This window comes from Amia ocellicauda, chromosome 6 (assembly GCF_036373705.1).
Source record: "Amia ocellicauda isolate fAmiCal2 chromosome 6, fAmiCal2.hap1, whole genome shotgun sequence".
Classification (NCBI taxonomy): domain Eukaryota; kingdom Metazoa; phylum Chordata; class Actinopteri; order Amiiformes; family Amiidae; genus Amia; species Amia ocellicauda.
The window spans coordinates 10,628,741-10,639,213 of record NC_089855.1 but is presented as its reverse complement, the minus strand read 5'-3'; the positions used below and the strand labels follow the sequence as shown (position 1 = coordinate 10,639,213).

General features: G+C 39.3%; 1 protein-coding gene across 1 annotated transcript; it reads right to left on the bottom strand.

The window, feature by feature from the left end:
* Positions 1-8,133: 8,133 nt before the first annotated feature.
* LOC136750928 (nucleoside diphosphate kinase homolog 5-like) lies at positions 8,134-9,888 on the bottom strand. Its single transcript, XM_066706099.1, has 2 exons — positions 9,146-9,888; positions 8,134-8,724 (listed from the first exon to the last, which is right to left on the bottom strand). Exon 1 carries the CDS (start codon positions 9,848-9,850, stop codon positions 9,185-9,187), a length of 666 nt encoding a protein of 221 aa, XP_066562196.1. The 5' UTR covers positions 9,851-9,888; the 3' UTR covers positions 8,134-8,724; positions 9,146-9,184.
* Positions 9,889-10,473: the final 585 nt, after the last annotated feature.

Here is a 10,473-nt window from a genome sequence, read left to right as displayed (position 1 = left end):
TGTGACGCCTCTCTGTGTGAAGAAGCGTCTCTTGTTTTCTGTCTTGAATGCTTTGAAGCCCAATTTCCATTAGTGTCCCCGGGTGCGTGTGTCCCTGCTGATCTGGAAAAGCTCCTCTGGTTTGATGTGGTCGATGCCTTTCATGATTTTGAAGACTTGAATCAAGTCCCCATGTAGTCTCCTCTGTTCCAGGGTGAAAAGGTTCAGTTCCTCAGTCTCTCAGTAGGACTTTCCCTTCAGACCTGGAATAAGTCTGGTTGCTCTCCTCTGAACTGCCTCTAGAGCAGCGATATCTTTCTTGAAGTGTGGAGCCCAGAACTGTCCACAGTATCCAGATGAGCTCTAACTAGTGCATTGTACAGTCTGAACATCACTGCCCTTGTTCTCAATTCTACACTTTTGACAATATACCCTAACATTGTGTTTGCCTTTTTTATTGCTTCCCCACATTGTTTGAATGGAGAAAGTGAGGAGTCCACATAGACTCCTAGGTCTTTCTCATGCATTAGTTCATCTAGTTCTATCCCTCCCATAGTGTAATTATAGTGGACATTTTTGTTACCTGCATGTATTACCTTGCACTTGTCCACATTGAATTTCATCTGCCAGGTGTCGGCCCACAACTGAATATTATCTAAATCCCTTTGAATAGCCTGTGCTGCTGAGATTGTATCTTCTGAGCCACCTATTTTAGTATCATCTGCAAATTTGAGTCCAGATCATTAATATAGATTAGAAAAAGCAAAGGCCCTAGTACTGATCCCTGTGGAACTCCACTAACAACCTCACTCCAGTTAGAAGCGACTCCTCTAATCGACACCCTCTGTTTCCTAGACATCAACCAGTTCATAATCCATCTACTTACATTACCCTGAATGCCTACAGCTTTCAATCTGAGGATCAGTCTTTGGTGTGGAACCTTAACAAAAGCTTTTTGGAAATCTAAGTATATCATATGATATGCTTTCACGTGATCTACAGCTGCAGTTCCATGTTCAAACAATTCTAATAGATTAGTAAGACACGATCTGCCTCATTTAAACCCATGTTGACTATCTCCAAGAATATGGTTTTCATTAAGATGCTCCTCTATTTTCTGTCTAATCATTTTTTCCAACATTTTACAGGTGATGCAGGTGAGACTGATTGGTCTGTAATTTCCTGGCTCAGCTTTGTCCCCTTTCTTGTGGATTGGTTTGACATTTTCCATCTTCCAGTCAGTGGGCACATCCCCTGTTCTAAGTGTCATTTGGAATATTTGAGTTAGCGGCCTATAAATAATTTCCCTCATTTTTTTAAGTACTGTTGGAAATATCCCATCTGGCCCAGGTGATTCGTTTGTTTTTAATTCTGCTACTCCCTTTAGTACCTCCTCCTTATTTATCCTGATCTCTCTTAGGGTTTGACTGGACTGATTGTTAACCTGTGGCATGTTATGTTTTTTCTTTTGTAAAAACCTCTGTAAAATACTCATTTAGACATCTTGTTCATTTTCCAAGTTACTTCCATTTTTGCCCTTTTTCTGTTTCACTTCCTCCTTTATTGACCTCTTGCTGTTGTAATATTGAAAAATGCTCTTAGCATTAGTTTTAGCTACAAGAGCTATGTTTCTTTCTATTTCACTCTTTGGTTTGTTTCTGTATAATACAGATTTATGCAACATGATTTATTCAGTTAATTTCTATGTGTTCTGTAGTAGTAGTAGTAGTTTTTATTACATAAATCATCAAGTGTTTGTTCTAATTCCACTTTCCACTGTGGGCACAGTCACACACATTTTTACACACTGAGACATGTGCAGATCTCCAGATTGCATTAACGATTCTATGATTAACACTTGGCAAAGTATTGAAAACTATTATAATGGATGCAGTGCTGCCTCATCTAGTAGGCTTGCCAGCTATCATGTCTAGAATGCATAATTATGTCCATCTTGGCACCAACGAAGGAAGAAGACACCTAATCAATGAGAAAGAAAACATAAATGATCCACTACAGGAAGGAAGTCAGATTTAATTTTATCAAGATCCATCAAGAGCCATACTAAAATATGATTTCCATCTCCTGCATTTGACAACTTACGAGGGTTTGTCGACTTAGAGCTGTCTGACAAAAAGGCACCACAAAATAAATACGTGCAATATGGGAGCTGGCACTTCAGCCCATTAAACCTCACTAAGAGAATCTAATTTGTCTAAATGATTCTTAAATCAGATTCAGTGACGCAACGTGATAAAAGTTAGGGTGCTAGCAATGTTCTTGTTAAGTAATACAATTAAAATAAGCTAACTTTAGATTTGCCAAATACCAGTCATAAAACATTTACCAAACTTGTTGTAGGTTTCAGTTTTTTATACACAATGAACAAGCTGTTGAAGTCTGTCATGAGTTAAGGAAAAATACCCATCATTACAGTTGCACAGAAGCCAGTCAATTCCTCAAGATCCTGCAGACAACAACTGCATACAAGATAAACTATTTGTGTTGTTTTCTGTGGACTCAAATTCAAAAGCAACAATCACACCTATAATGACTGATTGAAACTGGGAAGAACTGATTGAAGTAGAAAGATAGAGGGAAACCTAACAAAGGGAATTTTGCATTTCTATAAAGCAACTTTAGATAAAAATATAATATAAGAACATGATATTGCCCTTTTTAAATTGAAATATACCATATGTGCTTTGTGATTGTGGTAAAAGTGGTCTTGCGGCCCAGCTGGTTATTTGACAGTCTGACTTGCGGCCAACTGATTCATTTAGGTTGCCCACTACTGATGTAGACATTTTCATAATCAATTTAGCTGTTATTAGTGAAATCCTGAAGATGATTGAGAGACTGACCCTCAGACCCTCCCGGTACTATAAGGGTTCATGGAGTATCCCATGTAAAATATCAAAGCGATTGTGTGAAAAAGCACCTTCAACCTTATTTAATAAATAAGGGTCCCTTGTGACCGAAAACGTCTCTCATTCTAGGATCACAGTATTATTGCTGGCTGTTATGTTGCCAATTTGATACTGTAACCTATCTTAAAAAAAAAAAAAAAAAAAAGCAATCAAAGCATTTAAAAATATATATATAATCTGCAGCCTCAGCATTATTATTATTATTATTATTATTATTATTATTATTATTATTATTATTATTATTATTATTTTTATTTCTTGGCAGACGCCCTTATCCAGGGCAACTGTCATTGTCAGGATACTGGTCACTTGCCCCAAACTGATGGTGACATGTTTCAGAAATAATAACTCCCTACTTAGGGTTTATATGAGTGAGGTATTATCAAAAAGTCTAAGATTCATATTAAATTATATTTATTTTAGCCTTAAGTGCACAAATTGCAGTGAACATATCTTAACACAACTTTCTCTCTCCAGATGTCAGTTTGACAAGAAACCAGTTTAGGTCAGTGGTTTCAAACTAATTTAAATCAAAAGCTTTGTTGTGCCCAATTATTTATGATACATCTTACAATTTAATCAGATGTGGAAGACTTGACATATTGTGGTACTGCACTTTCACTGTGAAAAAGTTCTGAAAGAGTTCTGCGCCACACATGCATGCACACACAGACACACACACTTCAAAATCAAAACAAAAGCCAACTATTTTGCATGAACACAAACACAACCTGGATGTACTGCATGAAAGCAAAGCCAGGAAAATAAATATCCTTGGCTTGCTCAGTTACCTGTACAATTGATATTAACGTTTAAAAATTGAAAATATTGAATAAAATAAATAAAAAATCTTGCATTACAAGATATATTTTTATAACTATATAATCCCCAGAAAAACACAAACAACTAAATTAGTAAATAACAGATCATACAGAATTTTGACCACTGATTTTTAGTTAAGTAGATTATGTTTTCCTATGTTTGGGGTTTTAAAGCGTGTGAGTGTCTGTGTTTACTACATTGCAATGTCATACAAATTCAGATTGCATTCATCATCAAAGGAGAAGTTAGACACACGAGCACATATTGTGAACAGTGAGTACATATTGTATATTTTTTTACACAAGGCCTGGTGAATATTTTCCCAATTAATATGAATAAATTCATGTTAAGAATGAGTCCATTTAAAAACTCATTAAAATAAAATTTGGTTTGAAGGTGTGCCTTGAAAACAATCAGGCCAGTTTAGAACAGCTGTAAAGTCTTAATCTCATCTCTGTTTGGGCTTGTTGCAAAAGATGTTCAATTGATTTCCAGTATTGATCAAGAAACAGTTGACACCCGTTCAATGTCAAAGCCCCAGTGCGCCTCACAATACTCATAGATGCAAACTGCTCATCTGCAGTTGACTCGATTATTATTTTCTATTTTACAGATGTTGTGAATTATTTTCTAATTGGTTATGGAGTGATCCGTGACAACAAATGAATCATATTCAACAAGCCTCTCTACATTTTACATTAAAAGAAAACAAACACATAAATTAAGTTCCTAATATCTGATTATGGAGTTCTTTCAGGTGACTCATTGAGTAATTGAAATATTAAAGGCTATGCAACAGGGCATTATTGATGGATAATGCCTGAGGCTGTAGCTAAATGTCCTGAGCTGAAGGTCAGTTAAAAAGTCAAGATCCTCTGTTAATGTCCCATCTGGCTATTAATGACTTTAAACCCCAAATAAATAAAAAAAGAGAATAATGCATGATGTGTTACAAGATTTTTTATTCTGCTGTATACACAAACAATGTACTACATACATATATCAGGAAAATACTAATCTTACATATCAGATGGATGGTACAGAGATAGAGTTTATCTTGTCTCATCATCCTAACAAAAGTATTTGCATAACACATAAGACAAAGTCCTTCTGATATCGATGTAATGGTCTCGACAGGATCATACTATAAGGTAAATTCAGTCTTTGTGTAAATACGACAGCTCTGGCCACATTTCGAAGGGTTTCTACCCATACATATGTATGATTGCACATTTCTTTGTCATAAACTATTCATGCTTTACAAGTGAAAAATTGATTTTGTGTTACTCTTCAGTAGATATAATCATATATAATGTTATTTTGTCCTGCGTATAAATCAATGTCTTCAATATGTATACGAAACAATATAAATCAAACTGGGGGAAAAAGGTTAATCCTCTCTACAGCAATCCACTAGGCACATTTCTGAATGATTTTGTTGAACAAATAAAGGGACATTTGTGTGTGTAGAAACCACCTCATAAATTATTTATATATAATGTATTATGTGTTTTATTGTGATGTCTGGAGAGAAAGTTTGTGTAACTCCATTACCAACATTAAAATGTACTATGTTGGTACAAAATAAACATGAAACATTCAATGTATTAGGCTATGCTATGTTAAAACTACAGAACTGTGTTGTAAGGAACAGTGAAAATTGTGGCAATGCATTGCGGTATGATAAACCATTATAACAACCATGGAGAGCTATGGAAAAGTGATGTTATACCTAAATAATCCATAGGTGAATTGTGCTGTATTGAATTTCAATCAGAATTCTACATCAGCCAATCATGTTTAATCTTCTTTCAAATAGAAATCATACTATTAAGAACCTAAAAAGATAAGGTATGCAGTTATTAAAATTAATGTTTAGTAATATATACCTAATGACACCTAATGTTTTCCCTGTGTATCTGTGTACTTATTCTTTATAAGTACTAGATCTTTGTGAATACCCCAGGTCCTTCAGTAAAGCAGTGTATGTGACTATATTGCCCCAATTACACATCCAGTATGAGGAGCCTGGTCATTCAAGTTGTGCTGAAGATAAATAAACTGACTATGAAATACTAATATTACTGTTACTTATTTTATTCAGGTACAGATTGAAGCGCAAAGCTGAAAATACAGTAAGTATTCTTCAATATCTCTCTCTATATACACATGATATATATGTATGTTTGGTATAATAAATGAAATAATGCTCACCTTATTACATTAAATAAAATTACATTAAATTAAATACATTAAACCTGTTGCAGGAAACATGTTCTCTTTCCAAATAGCTAATTCTAGTGGAACATACTGCCTGACAATGGATTTTTAAAGAAATTAAACTCCGCCCTGGCTACACCTCAACTTAAAAATGGCGTTTGTCACAATACAGCATGTGCGTCAGTGTACCATATCTGTTGGTCGCATGTGCATCTCATGTTACAACGTGTGTGTCTCACACTATAGCGTGTGCGTGCGTCTCACGCTACAGCGTGTCGTCTCACTATATAGCGTGTGTGCGTCTCACACTGCAGCGTGTCGTCTCACTATATAGCGTGTGTGCGTCTCACACTGCAGCGTGTCGTCTCACTATATAGCGTGTGTGCGTCTCACACTGCAGCGTGTCGTCTCACTATACAGCGTGTCATCTCACTATACAGCGTGTCGTCTCACTATACAGAGTGCGTGCGTCTCACACTGCAGCGTGTCGTCTCACTATATAGCGTGTGTGCGTCTCACACTGCAGCGTGTCGTCTCACTATATAGCGTGTGTGCGTCTCACACTGCAGCGTGTCGTCTCACTATATAGCGTGTCTGCGTCTCACACTGCAGCGTGTCATCTCACTATATAGCGTGTGTGCGTCTCACACTGCAGCGTGTCGTCTCACTATATAGCGTGTGTGCGTCTCACACTGCAGCGTGTCATCTCACTATATAGCGTGTGTGCGTCTCACACTGCAGCGTGTCATCTCACTATATAGCGTGTGTGCGTCTCACACTGCAGCGTGTCGTCTCACTATACAGCGTGTCGTCTCACTATACAGCGTGTCGTCTCACTATACAGAGTGCGTGCGTCTCACACTGCAGCGTGTCGTCTCACTATATAGCGTGCGTGCGTCTCACACTGCAGCGTGTCGTCTCACTATATAGCGTGCGTGCGTCTCACACTGCAGCGTGTCGTCTCACTATATAGCGTGCGTGCGTCTCACACTGCAGCGTTTCGTCTCACTATATAGCGTGTGTGCGTCTCACACTGCAGCGTGTCGTCTCACTATATAGCGTGTCTGCGTCTCACACTGCAGCGTTTCGTCTCACTATATAGCGTGTCTGCGTCTCACACTGCAGCGTGTCATCTCACTATATAGCGTGTCTGCGTCTCACACTGCAGCGTGTCATCTCACTATATAGCGTGTCTGCGTCTCACACTACAGCGTGTCATCTCACTATATAGCGTGTCTGCGTCTCACACTACAGCGTGTCATCTCACTATACAGCATGTCGTCTCACTATACAGAGTGTCGTCTCACTATGTAGCGTGTGTGCGTCTCACGCTACAGCGTGTCGTCTCACTATGTAGCGTGTGTGCGTCTCACACTGCAGCGTGTCATCTCACTATATAGCCTGCCTCCATCTCACTCTATAGCACGTCGTCCCACTATATAGAGCTGAACCCACGCCTTCCCAGGACAAGCTACGCCCACACAGGATTCGAAGCGCTGGCATTGGTCATTGGCGTAACTGTCTATCATTTCCTATGCAGCCAATCATTTTCAGGAAGTTCTTTTCAATCATTTTTTTAAGTGGCCAATCACCTGCAGAAGACACTTGTTAGACATTTTATGCAGCAAATTGCCTTCTTCATTTATAAAAGTAAGGCGGGATTCAAAAACTTTTTTCGTTCAAGGTTCATTTAGTTTAATACAGACAACAGTGACCATAAGCCTTTGCCACAATTTCTGCTTTTTTATTTCCCGATATGGGTTAGAAATGTCTATTTTAATTTATGCGTTCATATACACCGATCAGCCATAACATTATGACCACTGACAGGTGAAGTGAATAACACTGATAATCTCGTTATCATGGCACCTGTCAGTGGGTGGGACATATTAGGCAGCAAGTAAACATTTTGTCCTCAAAGTTGATGTGTTAGAAGCAGGAAAAATGAGCAAGCGTAAGGATCTGAGCGACTTTAACAAGGGCCACATTGTGATGGCTAGACGACTGGGTCAGAGCATCTGAGTGATTTGCTGCATAAAATGTCTAACAAGTGTCTTCTGCAGGTGATTGGCCACTTAAAAAAATGATTGAAAAGAACTTCCTGAAAATGATTGGCTGCATAGGAAATGATAGACAGTTACGCCAATGACCAATGCCAGCGCTTTGAATCCTGTGTGGGCGTAGCTTGTCCTGGGAAGGCGTGGGTTCAGCTCTGTGTGTCTGATGACAGCAGCACATACACAAGCACGCCTGCGCGCAAGGCATGGGGTTATTTTCTCAATAACGAGAGGCTATTCTTTTAATTACCAAACAGTCCAAGTGGTGCCGCTGCATATACATTACAAGCTGTGCGTACCTGCATAGTGATTTTGATATGGCACACAGGAGTAAGTCTTGATTAATTTACTGCTACTTGCTTCAGATTTAAACACCACATCATTTAGATCAGGGGTGTCCAGCCCTGGTTCTGGAGAGCCCCTATCCAGAGGTCACCCTGTATCACCAATTTATAAACACCTGGAAGTATTTCATTCCGATCAGTGAAGTAGGTGGTGTGGTAAATTCAGTCCTTTTTAAACTTTTGGAGCAATTATCTGAATACCTGCAGCCTCCTGAGGTAAGAATTCCCTTGGCTGACTTGCTTAATTGATTTGTCAGCATTATTTCATAACATACTAACATTACATGTATTATGTACATATAGGCCTATAGAGAGAGATATTGTTAACTACTTACTGTATTTTCAGCTTCGCGCTTCCGCTTCATTCTATACCTGAATAAAATAAGTAAAAATAACATTAGTATTTCATAGACAGCTTATTTATCTTCAGCACAACATGAATGACCAGGCTCCTCATACTGGACATGTAATTGGGGCAATATAGTCACATACACTGCTTTACTGAAGGACCTGGGGTATTCACAAAGATCTAGTACTTGGTGTTTTGCAGTATGTCTACTTTAATATGTACTCAGCTTAACTGAATAACATGGGACATTTGAATAAATGAGTACTTCAGGTAATATGTGTAACTAAACTCAAAAAGCACGGTTGCATTAAGTATTAATACAGGGGGTTTCCCCTCTATAACCTGAAGTGCAGCGTTCACTGTATCACATCAACACGCAAATATAGGTGCACTTAAATGACTTAAAACTCATTAGTCAGTGACGTCATCTTTTCTTTTGCTTACCATCTGATTACACCCCGCTGGCGATATATAACTCATCCTTTACTCATTGCTGGGATGTTGCACTCTAGGCTGATTGGGGTTATTGTCTGTCAGCCAGTCAGCTAGCCAGGTGATTGGATCTGCTGGCTTTGTTTTGCAGAGCTCGGTCAGCCCTTTCAGCAGGGTGGGGTTCACAGCTCTGCCCAGGTAGTCCATGGCTGCACTACCCGATGGGATCGGCTCAAGAATGGTTCCGGGGAACATGAACCGTATTTCCCTCTGTGCTGCAGAAAAGCTCTCACTGCCGTGCACTGCATTCCTCAGGTCAGATGTCCCGTAGATGGCTCTTAGGCTCTCCGGGTGCGTTTCCTTCGCTTCCGTGCTGTTTGCAGGTCCAATGAGACTGTTCAAGTGAGCAAAGGCCTGATCTCGGGCAAGGTCCAAGGCAGTGATCTGGTCGGAACTCATGAAGGCAATTAAGCTGGGGAAACCCGGTTTGCCATATTGGTCTGCATAGAAGTCCATGCATTGTTCAGGGCTGAGGTGTAACTTTCTTTTCTGCAGGACAGTGAAGCCGGCTCGTAGAATCAGGTCCTCAATTTCGTCTGCTTGGTGATGGACATCTGGTTTAATCAAGGCCAGAGTCCTTTCCACGTATATCCGAGGGGGAGGCATCTGTAGACGTGGATTCTCTTTATCCATGTCTCTCAGATGACGAGTTCGCATCCCTTCTGACTCTTCTAGTCTGTATTTCCAGCATTTCCTGGGAAACGAGCTGGTTGCTTGGAAACAGTATGCAGAGTGAGGTCATACAGGAAGTATTGTTGCGTCACTCCAGGCATGTAGTAACGTCATTGCACAGCGCCCATCGCCGCCATCTTTGTTTAGTGGTACGAATGAACAAGCGTTAATAATAATTCGATTTTTGCTGCTAGTACAACCATGGACACAACATATCAATTCGCAGTGATATCGTATTATGGATGTTTGCTTTCTAATATCTAATCTGTTAAAATATGTGCATTCCTTACAAAGTTATAACATTTTGAAGTCCCACTTGGAATATACGAAACTGACAATCGCTGTTAAAGTTCCAATGACATTCCTCGGACATTCTCTTGATAAACTTCTTAGGAACATACACTATACATCCAAATCACATGCAATTTGGCATACATACCCCTGACATCTTCTTATGTGTGTTTTGTCCTTACTCACAATATGCTTTAGTCACAGATGAAATGCCCCTCCCTCTCGTGTTTACATCTTCGTTTATTGCACTCTCGACCCTTCATGCACAGGCAAAGGAAGTTAATACTTTATTTCATTTTTGTACTGATCTTACCCGA

Excerpts from the sequence above, each read along its gene's own strand:
- LOC136750928 (XM_066706099.1), bottom strand. The coding sequence starts at position 9,850 with ATGCGAACTCGTCATCTGAGAGACATGGATAAAGAGAATCCACGTCTA.